This window comes from Chroicocephalus ridibundus, chromosome 14 (genome assembly GCF_963924245.1).
Source record: "Chroicocephalus ridibundus chromosome 14, bChrRid1.1, whole genome shotgun sequence".
Taxonomy (NCBI): Eukaryota; Metazoa; Chordata; class Aves; order Charadriiformes; family Laridae; genus Chroicocephalus; species Chroicocephalus ridibundus.
This window is the reverse complement of record NC_086297.1, coordinates 11,376,469-11,395,603: the sequence shown is the minus strand read 5'-3', so window position 1 is coordinate 11,395,603 and position 19,135 is coordinate 11,376,469. Positions and strand designations below refer to the sequence as shown.

General features: G+C 52.5%; 1 protein-coding gene across 2 annotated transcripts in view; it reads right to left on the bottom strand.

The window, feature by feature from the left end:
- Positions 1-12,846: 12,846 nt before the first annotated feature.
- Positions 12,847-19,135, bottom strand: part of LOC134523427 (protoheme IX farnesyltransferase, mitochondrial) — a 110,539-nt gene continuing 104,250 nt past the window's right edge. Inside the window, exons 7-8 of one of the 2 annotated variants that reach the window (XM_063352358.1) lie at positions 15,682-16,158; positions 12,847-15,570 (exon numbers count right to left, since the gene is read on the bottom strand). In XM_063352358.1, coding sequence (XP_063208428.1) covers positions 15,716-16,158 — 443 coding nt within the window. In that variant the 3' untranslated portion in view covers positions 12,847-15,570; positions 15,682-15,715. Of the gene's footprint in view, positions 16,159-19,135 lie in introns of both variants that reach the window. The other variant, XM_063352357.1, reaches the window with a different exon arrangement.

Genomic DNA, 19,135 nt, shown 5'->3' with positions numbered 1-19,135 from the left:
GCGGGCAACCCCGGGGCGAGGGTGGGCGAGCGGGATGCTGCCATGCATCCGGCTCCGAAAGCCGATCATTTTCTCATCGAATGGTTCGGGTTGGAAGGGACCGTAAAGCCCACCCAGTGCCACCCCCTGCCCTGGGCAGGGACACCTCCCACCAGCCCAGGTTGCTCCAAGCCCCGTCCAGCCTGGCCTTGAACCCCTCCAGGGATGGGGCAGCCACAGCTTCTCTGGGCAACCTGGGCCAGGGGCTCACCACTCTCACAGCAAAGAATTTCTTCACGATATCCCATCTAAATCTCCCCTCCCCATCTAAATCTCCCATCTAAATCCCCCATTGAGATATCCCATCTAAATCTCCCCCTTAAAACCCTTCCCCCTCATCCCATGGCTCCCCTCCCTGCTCCAGAGTCCCTCCCCAGCTTTCCTGGAGCCCCTTTAGGGACTGGAAGGGGCTCCAAGGTCTCCCCGGAGCCTTCTCTTCTCCAGGCTGAACCCCCCCAACTCTCTTGTCCTCCCCTTATCCTGGTTATTCAGGTTCTCCCCATGAATTGCCCCTCCTGGACAATACCTGCTATTTATGTAGTAGTGTAAAATATAGCAGCGACGTGCCACATCCCTCCACCCCCTGGGTCTGCTGGTAGCCAAGAGGGTCCCACCTCGGTGTCGCTGTTACAGCGGGCAGCTTTGCCCCACCAGAAGCCCGTACCGAAGCTCACAGAGGAATCTGAGCCAGTGACTCAGAAGGATGAAGCCCGGTTCTCTCCGCTTATCTTCATAGCAGAGGTTCTCCAGCCATCTGAGCATCTTCCCGGCCTCCTCTGAGCCCTCGTCCCCCCCTGCCCAGCGCATCGATCCAACATTATCAAGGCCCAATACATCATATTAAAGAAGGCTTCGCTCAGGTGTAAATTCTGCCCAACCAAAGTGCCTCCTGCAAAGCCGCTCCGGTTGCGCATCAGAATCGGGGTCTGCAGCATCTTCTAGCGCTGTAAAACCACAAAGAAAAGGACACTTGAGAGGATTTCAATTAGAGACCGTGGCTGGGCCCTCAGACACTCTGGCTAACGCTTGCCAACGGGGATGTCTCTCCTCACCTCGGGTGAGCCCCGGATTCACACGGGGAGCAGCCCAGCTCCTGTCGGCCTCTGGCTGAGGCACCCCCTGTGCTGTCCATCCCCCAGGGCCCCCACTCAAGAATGTTAATCACACTCAGCTTTATCCCTAAACAAGATTTAATGACAAAATAGTAACTTAAATTGCTAGACTAAAGACGAGGGTTCAGAGGTCTATTTGCTGTACAGACACAAAAGAGAACCGTAAGACAAGATAATGCAATTCTGGATTATACCTGTCAATCCACATTTCCCTCGGCTCCTTTCGCATCTCAGCTGGATTAGGAGGACGGCAACCCAACCTTCCCACCCGGCGGGCACATCCCCGGAGCGTTTACAGCTGCACACCCCAGTGCAATGGCCACGTCCCTCCTCTGGAGGCCACAGGATGACAAATCCCACGTCCTCCTGCCTGTCCCCAGCCAGGCGGGGTTTCCCACTCCCCGTTCCCCCCACGGTTGCAGCTGGGGGTCAGGCACTGGGACATCACCGTGTCGGGGCCATCTCAGCCATTTCCTCCTCCTCCTCCCCAAAGTATTCAGATTTATCTATTCTTTTGACGTGCGTTGGCTTTTTGATGAGCCACACCTTCGGCAGCCCTGTATTTTCTGCAGTCCCTGCCTCTACAAATACCTGGTGAGACCTGTCACAGCCCACGTATCGGGAGGAACACGCAGAGACCAAACACAACACAACAGCCTGTGAAAGCCCCAAAGAGCGTTTGGCCCAGGAGACCCTTCCCACGACACCGTCAGCTCCGGGACCCTCCTTTCCAGGACCGGGTTGTGCCAGCGTTTTGCGAGGAGCCGGTGGGGATTTCGCACGCTCCGTAGAAATGCCTTAGTCTACATTCATCCAAAAAGAATGTAACTTAGCAGCTTCCATGCACGTGTGCAGCTTTTCCACCGTGTTGTTATTAAAAGCTGCAGAAAATTTCGTGCTGAATTAGCCTGCTTTCAGAGCACTGCTGCTGTAAGGGCACAGCCAGCTTTTGCCGGAACCTTTTATCTTTAACTTCTTTTCCCCACCCAGGGCCTTGACTTTCTCGTGTGTCAGAAGCGACAGCGTGATGCTGACTTCTTCATATACCAGATTTACAGCAATTCATGAAAAGTGTCGTGGAAAAGTGAATTGTTCCGATCACACTCGCTGCGGCGTGAGCATCCTGCAAAACAATCCCAAACGACAAACTAGACTTTACGAACTAATTAAACCAGGCAGCTTGAAGAGGGGAAATAAGACCCTGAGAAGCGTGTGATTTCTCCAAAAGCTGCTCAGCGGGTTAACACAGAGCTAAGAGCTAAGTTTTGGGTGCTTGGGCCACCTCAAACCCAAACCCCCATCAGTACCAGCGCCACTGGTCCCCATCCCTCCCGGGACCAGCCATTTGCCAAGCGGATTTTGGGATGACGCAAGGAGACCTTTTGTGCCTCAGCTGGGGAGCGAAACAGCCAACAATTCCAAAGCGTTCCTCTGCTGTGAGCTCGAATGGATGGCACCGCTGGGCTCTCCGCGGCATGAAGGGTGATGCGAACCAAGCAGAGACGAGACGCAGTCGCAGGAGGAATCGCTTTCTAGTTTCCCTCCGCGTGCTGGCAAAGCTCTGCCAGCTGGCCCAGACTGGTTAATTGTGGAGAGAATTACAGAGGACACTTCCAGGCGATGCGTGAATCACGGCTGGGCAGCCACCGTGCCACGGGTGACACAGGCTGCCTCTCCTGCACCCAGATTTACTCACCTCTTTTGTGTTTTCTACAATTCCAACCAGGAAACCTGCTCCTTGCGCGCAGAGGTTGCTCCGTGGCACGTTCCTACGCCCATGAGGTAAGAGGAAAACCCTTCAGATGGAATAATTCTCCTTGTTCCTCACATCCACCAGCACCAGCCAGGATAACATCAACAAAATGTCACAGAAAGTTTGGTTTAAGCCCTTAATATATGTCAGCTGTAGCTTGTAAAAGTTGGATGGGCTTTTTAAGAAAAATAGCCCCAAGATAGGTTTTACTGTAATTGTATCTTCAGCAGTTGGACGTCAGGAGGTTTTTTTCCCTAGGAATGGCAAACGGGATCAGAAACAGCATGGGAGCAAAGGTGGGTCAGGAGGAGGGTTGAGACCTCTGAGTCTGAGCCCTCCCTGGAGCAGGGGAGGCGGGCTTTGACAAGTGGTTTGGGAACCAGCCATGGCTCTGTCCTCCAGAGCGAGCCACCGGCCTCCAGCCAGAGCCTGCACGTCTGCTCGGTGGCACAGGTCTCCTCCGTACCTGCTGCCACCTGGAGAGCAGGGCTCCAGCAGGGCTCACCCTCGGCTCTTGCGATTTAATGTCCCACACGCGGCCGTTGTGGCAGAAGCACAGTGTGTTGTGCCCCACTGATGAGGGCGACGGAGCAACGGGGGCCACATGGTGAGGAAACCGGGGTTGCTAAGAAATGGGCGCAAACAGAAACACAAGACTGGGTTTGCTCCGTGCAGTTGCTGCAGAGACCTTTAATCATAATAGCTGCCGACTCGCTAGCTGGTTAATCAATAAACTAATTGAGCTGCATCAGTACGGTCTCTGGATCCCATTTCTTGATGATCGATTCATTACAGAGCCGGCACTGGGAAGGTGCAGCTCCTGACAAGGGGACGTGGTGGCACTTACTGGGGCAGCGCTGAGACGGGCCCGAGGGTGCAAAACGCCCTTGTTAAACCAGGGCAGAAGGCAGAGAACCCAGCACACCTTCAAGCCAAGGTGACCAAACTCACCCAGCAAGGACGGAGCTGCAGGCTCACCCTGCCGGCACCCACCTTGGCTGACCCTTCCCAGGCCGCGTGCCCAGCAGCTGCAGCCATGTGCTTTCCAGCATCTTCTCCGTGTCTTGCCCAGTGCAGCATGTCCCGGTGCCGATCCCACCCTGTTGGTCTACTGCCGAGTTTCACCTTGTTGCTTTATCTCTTCCCAACTAGAAAATCCGTACGTCCTTTTGTACGTTATTTTCCTGCCACCGAACAGGCCGGTTCTGAAATGCTCGGCATCTTCTTTCTTTTTTCTGCGGCGTGAAGACTGGTGTGTCAGTGACAGGGCATGCATGGCTCTTCCAACATCTGCGGGGGCCAGTCCTGCTGGGGCGATAAATAGGAGCAGGTACCCAAAATGAAGCCAGGGTGCTCTTGGTCCCAATCCAGACACGATGCCGTTTTTCCCGACATGGTCACTGTTCTGCTTGGAGAAAAGTCATTTACCTTTTCATGATGTTACTCAAGTGCCTGTTCATGGGGAAATAAACCATTCCAGAGTGTGTCAGCCTGGAGGGCTGTGGCACGCAGTGACCTGGCCAGAGAGGAGGTGACCAGCCACCACCACCTCCTTTTTGGGAATGCATAGCACCTAGCACACCGAGATGTAGGGCTTTGGTCCGGGGCTTTTGCATGCTATCACGTGTCCTCTTCTATACATATGTTCCTATAATGGTTTTTTGACCTTAATGTTCTTCTGCAGTGCTCTGAGATGTTCCTCAGCCATGGGTCCATGTCCCCAGCCCTTGTCCCCTTGCAGGGTCCCAGGAAGAGAGACCTTGTGTATTTTTATCCCACTTCATCCACCCTAAGAAGTCCTCGGTGCTGTCCCCTCTCATCCTCTCTGCCACACGTGCCCTTTGCCATGCTCCCTGTGGCCTGGTGGCCTGCGGCTCTTTCAGAGCAGAGGGGAGCTGAGGATTGCCCATGTCTAAACCTCGCGTGTCAGCCATCAGCCCTCTCTCCTTTGGTACCGCAGCAGCTCCATCACCGCTCGTGTCTGCTGAACTCCTATTAATGTCACGATAGATTGGGATTTTGTCCTGAAAAACATATGCGTTGGTACTGACCCGCGGAGGCACAGCTTGTGGTGGGTCAGGATGGCTGGACCAGCAGCCAGTGACCACCCCAGCTGCAAACAGCCAAATGGTGGGGCCGGGCCACCCTGGGGGTGAAAGGGAGTGGGGTGACAGCGGGGAGCATCACCAGGACTCAAAACAGGTCAGCTACTGGCAAGGAAAGTGCCCAGGGCTTCGTGCCATCCTTCCGCCCATAAGCCCAAGTGCCACATAGAGCCCTCCAGCCCTCAGATGTGGCTTCGTAACCACAGCAGCGCCCAGGGACACCCCAGGGACATCGTCGCCTCTTGCAGCATTTTGCTGCCCGGTCCCGGGCGCGCTCCCACCGGGGCAGCACCGCTGTGCAGATGTAAGAGGAGATCTTGTTTCTCTCAACCTGAAACCATTTCCTTTCCCCCACTGCCCTCCCTCCCTTCGCCCCCTAATACGTCCCCGGGGTTTTAATATCTATTTCTCCAAGTGCCACGGGCCAAATTTACTGCTCGCATAACTCCACCGACTTCAATGGAGAAGAGCGTTTAGGGTGCTCCAAGGAGGCATAAGTAGGAGTGATGTGATGGAATTGAGTAAAGGAAAATATAGTCTGACTGTCAAGAAGAGTTTCCTACCAGCGAAATCTATAGACTGTGGAAGTTTCCCATGGGAACAAGCAGAAACCAAGTTGCTGAAGTCATTTTAAAACAGCACAAGAGAATAGGAAATCAGCCCAGCGACTGGCCAGAAGGAAAGGCGAGATGACATAATGCTACTTCTCCTTCTCTAATTTCTGCGGCTGCGTTGCTTTGTCCATGGAATTATTTTCAGGCAACTGGATTTCTCCTTGGTTTTTGAGCGATACGACGGCCCTTGCTGCTTCTGAAGAGGTTTCAATTCCTCCGCTAAATTCTGTCCTGGATTACAGCAATACCCGCTACAGCCCCCATTCGTCCTCCTGTTACTCCTGCTGCTTCCAAACCTCTTCTGGGGTCTTTTTCCCTGACTTACCTGAGTCTTCGGCTCCAGTTCTGTCCTTACGGAGCTGTACAAAGCAAGTCAGCCTAATTTGGGAATAGTAGCAGGGCTCACGCAGGCCAACACAGAGGCGCGCCAGGCTACGGAAGCTTTTAGACACGGATCTGTAACTTACTGGCAAGCAGGAGATGGAAATCTTCCTGTCCTCAGGGATCCTTCGGGTAGATTCCCGGTGGATCACCTGCTGGAAAATCATAAAGGCAATTAGCACTCGGTGAAACACGGCTTCCCCTGGTGACCTTGGGTTCTGGTGACTACTGCCTGCCTGCTTGGGGCTCGGTGTGTGACACCGGGTCCGCACACGCCGCGGACGTGCCCAGCCGCCACCCGCTGCCTTCTGCGATCTCTTGCCCATGGAACTCCCTACTGGATTTATGAATGACTTAACATTCGCTCGCCGTCTCAACATCAGCAACTTAAAGCTCCACCGCTAGCAACCTCCTACCTCGCGCGGTTCCCAGATAATTACAGATTAGAACCAGCTAATTTTTATTTTTGTAAAGCTGTCAGAGATCTGTGTTTGTTATTATTGTCTCCTAGGTTGCCAGTTGCATAAATACATATGTAAAACCCCCTTTGATCTCTAAGTATAATGACACAGATTTATCAAATGTTTGCCTTTTTCTGTCTCTTTGAAAAGGCTGATTTATGGAGTGCAGTCCCTACCTCCCTTCCTCTCTTGAAATATGAAGTGTTTGTGAGCAGCCAAGGTAATATTTAATATCCTGCCAAGAATCCTTTGCACTTCCTAACAAATGAACTACAACCTAACCAAATGGTTCACATCTGTTTAGCCTCTTCTCCTTTTTAACTAAACAAATTAGCATTAGAATACCTGGGAGGCGCACAGAGTCCCTTTCTAGATGACAGAACACAGACAATTATTAGCAAGGGGAGTAACTGTACTGAAAGGGGCAGGCAGGGACCCAGCAGATGTTTTCGCATCTCCTGGAGCGTCCATGAATGACCCGCGCCGCAGCGGACACGCTGCCACCGCCTTTTGAAGCGGGCGAGGAGTCCATTCACGGTCCCCTTCTGAATGAAATGAAAGGCAGCGGCCTCAGCTAGCGAAATGTTTCATTTAAAGCCCTTCCACGTCACTTTTGCTGGGGTTCCCCCCCCCCCAACCCCACCCCATAATCGGCTAAAATAAAGAGCATCGCCCCACTCCTCCCCGCGCTTGGAGGTAGTCCTCTGCTCAATGCGCAGATCTGGTTTTATTCCTGTTTTCCGCCATGGGTGCGCATCCCAAAAGCATCAAACTCCCCCGCCTCATTGCCCTTTCCCTCCGTGAAATAAGGTGTAACGGGTTATTTGGCTTTTCGGAGAATGGCGAGGCGCAAACCAACATCTGCGAAGTGTATTTTGGATTATTACAGACTTCCACAGCCTACACGCAGGCAATTAGACCCTCCAACCACGCGGGGCCTTTCAAGCACCCCTCTTCCCGCTGGAGTCCCAAACACCTTTTAATCAGAGGCTGGGGAGGTTTTGGGAGGGGATGGGGTAAGATGGGCTCTCTGTTGAGCCCCCGTCTCATCGCAATCGTCGCTGGAGGAGGGAGCCACACGAGACACGCCGTTTTATGAGGGCTAACACTTAGCCTTTGTTGTAAATGTTTTTGGAAAAGAAAACACTCAAAAGCCTCACAGAGATACTGCTATTAATATATCATCCCAATAACAAGTGATTAAAACCAACAACAGCGACTACAAAAATGCGGCTTTGTAGCACTGGACCGCATGGGACGCAGCAGGGAAAATCATTATGAACACACCAGCGGGGTGCAATTATAAATAAAAACAGCTCTGTAAAGGCTACAAAAGCAGCAATAATCAGTCCGGTCTGCGGTTTAGTAAGGGCGAAAGACATTTACGGAAGGTGCTATTTATTACCAGCGACAGGGACACCACTGGATTACGGGGTGCAACTTCAGGATAAGTCAACAGAGGGAGTTCCCTGCCATCGCGGCCGAGCCAGCCCCAGCCTGCGCATCCCTGCGAGAGGCCTGGATGCCTGTCTGTCCATCCGTCCGTCCGTCCAGCATGGCCTTCCCGCAGTCCCCACCGTCAGCAAAGCCTGGGAAGGGATGGCAACGCTGGAACGGCTTCGTTCGCTCCGAGCTGCGGCGTCAGACAGTGGCTTTGGCGCTGGGCAGGGCTGTAAGGACAGTCCCCGGCCAGGCTGAGCCCTGCAGGTGGTTCCTACAGTTCTGCTCCTTCCAGCGTGATGGATCCTGGCCTCACCCACGGGCAGCTCTGGGATGACCTCGCGGAGCCGTCCGTGCAGCAATCCCAGCCAGGCTGCTCCCGCGTGGAGTGCGGGATGCAGCGCAAGATGCTGGGTGACCCCTGGGGACCAGCACTGCCGGGCAGCAGAGCAGCAGCGCGGAGGACAGACCCCCTCCCGTCCCCAAACGGAGGCATTTGTCACCTATCGGCAAATCCCAGAGGCAGTGCCGGGCTGGCCGAGGTGTCCCTCGGGATGGGGACAGACCCATACCTCGTGCAGTGCCGTGAATGAGCAGCACGGCGCAGAGCTGGTGCGGGGCCGCGTGCCCGAGGATGCTTCCATTGCGCTCATCCCACTGCTCATTAGTGAAGTGAGGAGGGTTAATTAGCCCCAGCCCTGACGCATAGCCAGCTCCTGCCCGTCCTCACTCCTGCTGAAAGCCAAGTGCACGTAACAAGCAGACAGTGGCCCTAAGGGGCATCAGACGGGGCAGAGGGGATTGAAATAATATTCTCCTTTCTGCCGCTGGGGAACTCCGCGGCCCCAGCATCCTTCTTCCCCTCGGCGTGCCTCAGTTTCCCTCCCACACTGGCTGGGAGCCGTTGGGACAGCCAAGGGACAGCGTGTGGGTCACCCAGCCCTTCGGCTGCTCTGTGGCGCGAGTATCGCTACGAACCTCCGAGTTCAGCTGATAAACCCAGGCTGTTCCCTTCCCCGGTTTGGACGCCGTCCAGCAGCTCCCCTGGAAGCACGGCGGAAATGCCTTAATCACCTCGTTTGTATCTCTGTTTCAAGTTTAATTTGATACAGTGCCTCCTTCTCCCCGGCCAAAAAAAAAAAAAAAAAAAAGAAAAAAAAAAAGAAATATAAAAAAAATCCCCAACATCTCCCAGCTTTTCTCGGCCGCACAAATCTTCATCTTTTTCATTGCTCAGAAAACAAAAGACGAGTCCCCGTGCCAGCATCTTCCTCGTGAATGAGCTTCGCTGCCCCGTGCCCGTCGGCATCTGGGCAGCCAGTCCCCCAGCATCGGGAGGAGAGGGTCGGTGGTGGACCCTCTGTCCTACCCCAGCACCACGGTCTGGTCTCCATCCCACCCCACCCGCAGGGACCCCTCCTGCCCTCTTCCCCCTTCTTGCTTTTCGGAGGAGGGAGACGGGCGAGATGTCCCTGCTGGTCCCAGTTAGGGACAGGCCGGTCCGTCTGGGAGACCGGAGCCCTTCTGTTTCCAATCGCGCAGGGCAATTCCCCAGATCTGTGTTTCTGGTTAAGAAAAGACAGTCCGGCTACAGCTGCAGTTTAGACGGGTACAAGCGATATATTTTATAGCACATATTTCATGAAAAAAAAAAAAAAGTATCAAAGGGAAGCTGTAGTTACAATAGAAAGTGTTAAGAAGGGGAGCGGGGGACAGAAAGGACCTTGCCATGTGTCTTGGACAGCAAAAGTCGGGGGAAAAAACCTCGACCACCAAACTGCCCCACTGGCCTCTGGGGCCACGCGTGGCTGAGATCCATCGGGTACCGCACGCTGCCGCGCTCAGCCGGCAGGACTGAGGCCAGGATCCTACAAAAATGGTAACACAGGTATGAATTTAGGGCATTTTTTCCAGCTCTGGAGGGAGAGCACGGCATCCTCCTTTCCAGGCATCTCTTTTCAGCCCTCGTGGCCCCTTTAGGGACCGTGGCAGCATCTCCCCGCCAGCTCCCCAGTACGGCCTGTGCCCACCAGGCTCAGAGCATCTCTTCGGAGGCGTCAGCAGCAACGCTCAGACAAGAACGGGAAGCAGTAACCTTGCAGGGACACGGGGAAACGTGCGGTACCTTCCCAGAATGGAGAAATGCACCAACCCGAACCCACTCGCGCCCGCTGTCAAACCCTCAGTTCTCGCGCCAAGGCCCGGAGGTGCCAGAACTGGTTAGGGAGCGGTAGGAAAAACGTCTCCGCATTGTGGGAAAACAGCTTGTTTCGCCAACCTGGTTCTGTGAAACAGTTGAACTGCGCCTTTTTGAAACACTGGAAACTAAACCCCAGCCCCAGGCGCTGACCCGGGCTGGAAAATCTTCAGCGCAAACAGTTAAAAGTCTGGAAGCAGCAAAGTGGAGGTGACGGGAAGCGGACGAGGCAGGGCCGAGGAGAGAGATTCCTGCCGGCTCTTTTAAACACACACACTTCTGATGGCGGTCTAAATGGCTTTGGGACACTGCACGCACGCTGTGCTCTCAAAAGACCTCCTTTTCTTTGGGTCAAGGAGAATGGGACCGGTCTGGGGCTGAGAACTGCCTTTGGGAGGAGCGGGCATCCTTGCGACACGGCAACCCAGACCAACGCAAGCTCTAACAGAGCACAGGAACCCTCTCGCGTTCAAGAAACACTGCAAGCTCCATTGGCAGAAGGGTTCGGAAGGCAGCTCCAAAGCTTGCTGAACTTTGTGTCAAAGCCCTAATATTCCGTAGTACATTCCATTTCAGAGGCCACTAAAAACCATCCATGGAACCACACAGTAAATCCCAGTCCGAGGGTCTCCTGAAGGAGGGTCCTCACCAGTGACACTCCTGACCTCCTCGCTTGTCATCTCTGACTCCAAATTAACAACATGCTGTTTGGGAGATGACAAACACTGGAACCAGACTCTGACTTTGGCAGGGCCAAAGGGCACAGACCGAGGGGCGAGAAGCCCTGCCCCGCAGGACTGACCTTCTCCATGACTGGGAGGAGGAACAGCAGCACCAAGAGGCAAACGACCGACCCAAGGCCGCCCCACCAGCGTGGTGGCATCCTGCATCCCAGGAGCCCTGGCTGGGGACGGCTCTTTGCCTGCTTAAGAAATACCACCACTACAAATGCCATCGGGAACAGCTTGCAACGGAGCTTCTAGGATTACCACCTCCGGCAGAGCTGCTTGGTAGGAAAACAGCGCTGATATTTCTGTTTTAACAGCAAAGTGTTCTGTAGACAGCCTGTATTTCCAAGGAAAGGGGAATATCTAATCGCCTCTGGAGGGCAAGCAGGACAACACGCCTTCTAACTGTAACGATAACGATTTCTAGTCGTATCACTCTGTTTCCACTCCTGCTCTGGTGGGATCGTCGGAACTGAAAAGGACGTGTGTGTTTTGTATAAGCCTTGAAATGCCGCGGCCCGGCGGAGTGGGAAACGCCGCTGGAGCCCGGGGAGTGTGAATGTGTTACTCTGCTGGGGCAGATTATATCGGAGATTGAGACGGGAAGCGAGAAAAAAAACCAACCCAGTGGGGGAAAGGAGAGGGGAAAAGAGCTGTGTGTGCCGGGGTTGGGTTTCCTCACCCCCGCCGGGACACAGCGCAGAGCCCCCCCGCCTGCCGGGCTCGCTGGGACGCCCGTCACGCCGAGGTACCGCGGGGGGGGGTCACGGTGGAGCCGGGGGGTCCTCGTCAACACAAGAGCTTGGCGCGATTCAGAGGCTCAGCTGTGGGCTGTCCTGCGAGGAAAGGCTTCCGCCAAGATGAAGCGATTCGGTGAAGGTCAAAGGAGAGACGCGGGGCGGAATCTAATCATTAGCCATCGCCTGCTTTCCAGGGCCGTACAGAATAACGGGTACGGGACTGACGAAAACACGAGCTGTTTACTCGTCCAACAAAGAGAAATATCATCATCCCTGTTTTACAGATGGAGCGCATTCCTTCGACGCAGATCTGGAAAGAATGAAGATCCCCTGAGCCTTAGGGCTACTGTTTTATCCACAAAACCACACAAAAGGTTTAAAGTCCAAACAGACTAAAACCAGCTTTGTCCTTCTGAGTCACTGGCTCAGATTCCTCTGTGAGCTTCGGTACGGGCTTCTGGTGGGGCAAAGCTGCCCGCTGTAACAGCGACACCGAGATGGGACCCTCTCGGCTACCAGCAGACCCCGGGGGTGGAGGGACGTGGCACGTCGCTGCTATATTTTACGCTACTACGTAAATAGTAGGGGCAATTGTCCAGGAGGGGCAATTCATGGGGAGAACCTGAATAACCAGGATAAGGGGACGACAAAGAGAGTTGGGGGGGTTCAGCCTGGAGAAGAGAAGGCTCCGGGGAGACCTTAGAGCCCCTTCCAGTCCCTAAAGGGGCTCCAGGAAAGCTGGGGAGGGACTCTGGAGCAGGGAGGGGAGCCATGGGACGAGGGGGAACGGCTTCAAACTGGAAGAGGGGAGATTTAGATGAGATCTGAGGAAGAAATTGTTTGCTGTGAGGGCAGTGAGCCCCTGGCCCAGGCTGCCCAGAGAAGCTGTGGCTGCCCCATCCCTGGAGGGGTTCAAGGCCAGGCTGGACGGGGCTTGGAGCAACCTGGGCTGGTGGGAGGTGTCCCTGCCCAGGGCAGGGGGTGCCACTGGGTGGGCTTTAAGGTCCCTTCCAACCCGAACCATTCTGTGACTCTATGACAAACAACCTATATTCAAGTTCTCCAAATGGGACAAGGCAAAAAACATTGCGATTGTACACAGGATTCAGGTTCAGATTCCAGCCTGACGCTGGCACAGCCCAGGACTGAGATGCAGGAACTCCAGGCACTGCCCCAGGTGTGCAAAGCGGCCACCGCCAGACACTCTCATGCTCCTCAACTGCCTCCTTCCCTGCAGAATTTAGGCAGCAAGAAATATCAGCAGTGCTGGAGCGGGGATGGCTGACATTAATCCTCCACGTAGGGTCACAGGGACCACAAACACCTACAGACGGTTCAGTATTTTTTTCATTTCCATAGTGGCACCAGCACAGTTGAAAAGGACACCCGAGAGCAGATACTGTACTACCCATCGGTAACCAAGATTTCAGTTTGGCAATGTTTTTATTTTCAAAGCACACGCGACAGCAAAAATTCCTAAAGGCAGTAAAATGACGGCAGATGACATCAGCCATACCTGATACATGGCCACTTTGGAGCACAGCTGAGAACGCTTTCTAGGTGAAAAAAGCCCCCCCTTTGTTTTTTTCAATTAAAAAACTAAGGTATTTCTTACCTTCAAATCCCAGATCCACTCATTGTAAAACCATGTTCTCTCCCCAGGCCAGCCCAACTGGGTGTGGAGATGTTGGTGCAACTCTGTGACCTGCATTTTGCAGACACTCAGCGATGATTATAAAGCTCCTGTCTGGCCCTAAAACCCGTGAACGTTACACATTTTGGCCCAAGAAATGAAGATGACTGCTCTTCAAAACTCAACCACAGGCATCTCCTGGGGACCTTTAATCAACGTTGAGTTTGTCGGGACAGACCCCGTACTTGCAGGCCATCCCCAAGCCTGGCTTCGGAGAAAACCACAACCCTCCTGCTTCAGCATCACTTTCTGCCTCTGGGAGCAAAACCTGTGGTTTGCGCGCGCCATCTGCTCTTTTCAGGTTCCTCTCCCAGCTAAAGGTTGACCAAATTCTTCGGTTTTCCACAAACCCTTTCTACTCACACGCCAACTTACTTTCAGCGTCCTTTTTGCACAATAAACCCCTATTTCGCAAGCTGTCCTTGCTCTTGCAGCGATCGAGAAGAATATTGTTGCTGCGAGAAATGCCACAAAACCACCACATACCTTTGCAATTAACTGAGCTGTCCTGGAGTTCCGATCACAAGCGAATTGTTTAAAACAGATTTTGAGCATTCACATATTTTTTTTTTTTTTGTACAGTACGCACTTTATTGCAGAGAAGACCGGATGCATTTTTAAAACAAATTGAGGAGTCGCACAGTTTCCAGACATTTCTACAAAGTGTTGCCCGCAGTAACCCGAGTACAACGGAGTCCGTCAGACCAAGAGTCAGAGGGAACCCAATCCTGTCATCTGCAATCACTCGAGAGACTCCGAAAATCTTGCAAACCCTTTATTTAAGCGCCACGTAAAACAGGTGGCTCTGCTCTGGCGAGCGCCTCCGCCCGCAGAACAGAGGTTAACCGTGTCACTCCTGATTTACACCGGCGGAACTGGGACCAGAAGTTGGGCTCGTAGCATGAAAGCAGCCAGCGAAGGTTTTATGTCGGCGTGATACGCACGTGGTGGCAGATTTGTGACGTTTCCTGAAGGGCTTTATCCGGGCTGAGAGCAGAGCCAGTGTCTCCCGTTTCAGGTGTGACTCCCTCTTTGGATCGACGCGCGGCCGTGCTGCCCAGTCCCTCTCCACGGGGGAAAGAAATCTTGGCAGGAAAACACATCAAGTCATAACAGGCACTGACTACCACAATAAACCGTAACACAGCCTTCGTCTACCCTGGATGCCGCCGTGTTTGGAAGCATCCCAGCGGGTCCCAGCCAGCCCGGGAAGGCTGCGGGTTAGCCGCAGCCCCGCGGTGGCACGGCAAGCGCGTTAGACTGGGGCTAGAAATGTTCTTCAGCGTATCAGTGAACCAAGATAATGCATTTTCCTAGTGGGACCATCCACAGAAATTGCTTTTGAGAGAGGCTGGCTGCATCAGGAATTTGAACGTTATAATAGGAGAGAAAAATCCCAAACTTGTTTTGTTCTGTAAAATTTGTTTCCTTAACCAATTACGCAGCCCAAAAGCGAGGTGCCTTCTCTCGGAGCCACCCCAGTGTGATATTAAATACTCATCAAACTCTTGATGCAAGTCCAGAGCTCGCCTGAGGACGCTGGCACTGAGTGGGCTGGCACAAGCCACGTCAGCGTAGAAAAGCCTTAAAACTACCAGGCTCTGGGATGTGGTTCTCGCCTCCCACACCTCTTCAAAGCTTCGCTGACACCAAAGAGGAACGGCAATTTTTACCAGCTGAAGATCTGACACACGGGGCTCAAAGCCTAACGACGGAAAACCACCCGGGAGTCGGAAATTCCCCGGGATGGATGTAGGGCAGAATGGCTCAGAGCGTGTTCAAGGTACGTGGTAGAGGAGAGCCGTTCATCTGGAGGCTGTTTAACTGCTGGTGTGTAGCGTGCTGAAAGACAGTCTGCTGTACTCCTTTAGCATTGCGCCAGCTGTATGAAAGCTAAAAAATCTACCGAGGTGAATGGGAGCCTTGGGAAAAGTAACTGATTGGAAAAAACCTCAGAAATTGAAGGCTTCTGCGTAGTAACAGAGCAGGGACGGCACGGATCGAGACAAGAGTTCACCCAACCCACCACGTGCCTCAAAGCTTAATTTGGAAAGGATGCTTGGGGAGCAGGGGTGATAAATCATTCATCTGTCGCTTCCCGACGGCGTGGCCAAGGCTGGCAGTGCTGGCGGTCAGTAAGTGTGCGCATGAGAACTGAAAACCTACCCACAAGGTGAGAGCCACGACTCACGGAGACTTTAGAAGGCCACCCCGAAGTGATGTGCTTCTGACATAGGCTAAATTTGAATCCGTGATGAGTGAGTGAGCCTAAGGGCCGTGAATGCTTTAAGCTCTCGTGTCTATTCCCTTTCAGAAGAAAATAGAAAATTATCGCATGAAGTGGTCGCTAGGCACAAATGATTCTTCTTCAAACACATCCCCACAGGTTTCCCCCTTGTAATTACTAAAATATACTACCTGATGTGTCACGAGGACGACAAGCAATTGACATTTAAGGCAATCTGATTTCCACAGCCCTCCCATGATCTCCACCGAGCAGATCGCCTTTGTCTTCCTTGTCTAGGAGCGACTTCTTGCACGTGAACATGACAAGCAGCAGCATCGGCAAATGCCACAGGCTGCAGAAGAAGAGCTTCCTGGAGCTGCTGCGATCCGCGTCCCTGTAGAACCGAAAGGCGAGGTAGGAGATGTAGAGGTTGACAGGGAGCGAAACGACGGGGAATGTCCACGTGGTCATGTCGAGAACAGGAGCCAGGGTTGAGAGTCCGATTAAGGCCAAGCAGTGACGCAGAGCCACCCGCCTGCAGAGCCCGGGGTGGGTGACGGACATCATACAGTAGCCTCCGCGGGAGTAATCTTCCCGCAGACCCCAGCTCAGGGCGTTGAAGTGAGGGAACTGCCAGGAATAGAGGATTCCTCCCAACAGCAATGCACCTGCAGCGGGAGAGAGAAGGAAACGCGCATTAGAGGGGCCACCGCGAGAAGTGCTACGTTAAAGACCGCAGCGGATTCGGGCTGTATTTGCACAAGAGCAGCGCTACGAGCCCCACGGCGCCGTGCAGGAGCCGAGGGGCGCTCTGTAAGGTAAGGCACGCTTTGCTTTTAACGGCATTTACACGGGGCTGCGCGCGGTGGCTCTTCTGTTTTTCGAGCACTTAATTTGAAAAGCATTTCAACAAGTCACTTCCTCCTAACGAACCATCGCTAATTGGTTTCTGCACCACTTTCAGTCTCTACCTAAGGGAAGATTGATGGAAATGAAGCACAGTTGGGCAAGAGGCTGTTTTCCTGGGAGCCTCTGGCTTCTGCTCCCGGGTTCTTGAGTTGGAGCATCCAGAGAAGAAGAAAGCTGGTGGCAGAGCAGTGTCACACCGAGCAGGAACAGGGAGCCTGCTCAACGAGAGCAGAAAAGGAGGATAAGCTGGTTCCTCCTGAGAACGGGGAAAACACCAGCAGCCCGGGAGCCAGGAGCACGGCTGAGCTTTCTGTTTGCCCACTGCGAGAAGGAATGGAGCCGCTCCCGGCACGGGAGCCCCTCCATCACGGACCTCGGGCAGGCGGCAGAACTGGCAGAAGCTGCTAATGAAGCGACAGAAGATGGAGAACTTTATATTCCTTCAAACCAATCGTAGGAACTTCTAAATAGTTTGACCAAGCAACTCTGTTCACGGCAATCAGCTACTTTTCCCTTTAAAAAGGCGCTATGGCAGCACCATGTTTTTCACAGCTATCCTCAGGACCCGGCACGGGGCTTATCGAGGCAGAAGCAGCTCATGTGCCGATTTCAGCGAGCTTCAAGGAGGCCCTCAGACTAAACTCCCTTCACTAATTTTGTCTGAAGACACAAAAAATCCCCCAAGGCTGTTGCACATTATGAACATTCCTGGATTTTCCTTTTGTTCCCCCAGCTCCCAAACACTCCGCTCCGGCATTAACACTTTCTTTGCATCTCCCTGCCTTCATGAGCTCCTTCTCTATGGAAATTACTTCTCAGTTGGAGCCATGAGTCTATCATTTTCTTAACGACTTGATAGAAACAGAAAGAGCAACACTTATCTGCGCACGTGTTAATGTATTTAAATTCTTCCCCAAATGTTCGCTTCTTCCCCAGCGACTGCTTGGGCTCTAACAAAGACCTTGTCACTGTCTCCTTCATGGTTCACGTCTTCTCCCCATCTGTTCCTTGGGCTGTGCATGTCCAGTTCGTGTCTTAAACAGCCACCATACGCTGGTGTTGACATGCAAATAATAATAACGATAATCTAAATTTGCAAAAGAGACCTTTCTTTTGCCCTACCTTATCGAGCGATGAAGGAACAACCCATTAGACTTAATGCGGGTTTCCCGTTGCCTGTAAGGTCCAGTAGTGGTATAAAAGACCCATCTCATCACTTACTACAATGAGTAACAAACAGCCCATCAGGGAAGTACGTGCCTCTGAACGTTGATTACATTAAGGATGGAGACAGATCCTCATATATCGGACGTGCAGCTTTCAGACCAACTTTGCTAGGCATCGCAGGTGATTTCCTGGACTACCCCCAAAACACTTGCAAATCCTGCCAGTCGATCCTCCCAAAGTCGACTTTCAGGGTGCGGATGCTTCAGGTGTAAGCACCTTCTCTAAAGTGGAACCTTTTAAGACGGTTGAAAATGGTGCACCCCAAAATTACCATGAATTTCAGAAAATTGAGGCAAAAAAATGTAATTTTGTCCCTAACAAAACAGGATTTGATTCGGTTCTGCTGAAACCTAAGGGAGCAGCTCTACTGAAAGAAACTGAAATAAAAGTTAATGAAGCAGCAGTACTCCCTACACCAGGAGAAACAATGGGGGAAAATGGTTTTGGAATATGTCATTCTTTAGCTTTTTCCTATTCTTGTAAAACATATCACCGGAGGCAAGATCCCGAACGCGATAAACCTCAGATAGGAATATTTTTCAAGCTTCCCCTCTGAAGCGCTTTAGAGATACTAGCTTGTCATTTTTCAGAACTTTGGGAAAGGGAAGCTACAATTCTCCGTCAGCCGAGGAGCCGTGAGTAGGTGGAGCCGGGGCCGGGATTCCGAGGCAGAGGCCGTCCCTGCTTCCCACGGCTACGGAGCAGCCGGCTCTTCGTCCCTGCGTTTGGGCTGGAACACGGGCTTTGCTTATTCAATTGTTCAAACGTTGTGTGCAGCCAAGCTCAAAACACACCCTAAACCTCAAACACACAAAAACCTTTCGCAGTTCTCTCTAACTATAACACCATTAAAAGAAAAAAAGTCATCTGGAGAAACTTTTAAACACAAACAGACCAACTAAACTACTCGAGGCTGGATTCCCATTTACAAAGCTCTGGTTTTTACATGCAAGCCTTTGGAATTTAATTACTTTGATTACATTACAACCATTGAGATAATTGATATTTTACAGAGAAGCCGAACAGTAAAACAATTTAATAGCCCATTATGGGGATTTTAACCGACCCCATCTTTTTGTTAAGTTTCCCATGTGCCCTGGACATCCTGTAATTTCCTCTGCCCGGGCTGAGACCGTGGGGTTGTCGGAGATTTTTAAGTGTCACGTCAAGAGCGATGACTCGCAAAGCACAGCACACGGTACGGTACAATTCAGCATCAAATGAGCCCACAGTACGAATCCCGTCCAGCCCGGAGCAGACACTGCAATACTCATAATTACTAGATGAATGCTAACTATGTCATAATTAGGTCAACAATGTTTTTAAGCAATATTACAGCGAGACTAACTCTGGAGAATTACCTGGTTCAAAATAGCGCGGAGTCTACTCTGCTGCTTCCCGACAGTTTGGGAACTCAGTTTAATCAATGCAAATCTCCTTTTTCTCCACCGAGTTTGTAATTTAGTGAAGACCAGAGACGAGGTCGTTCACAGCCGTAACGTGTGGAGC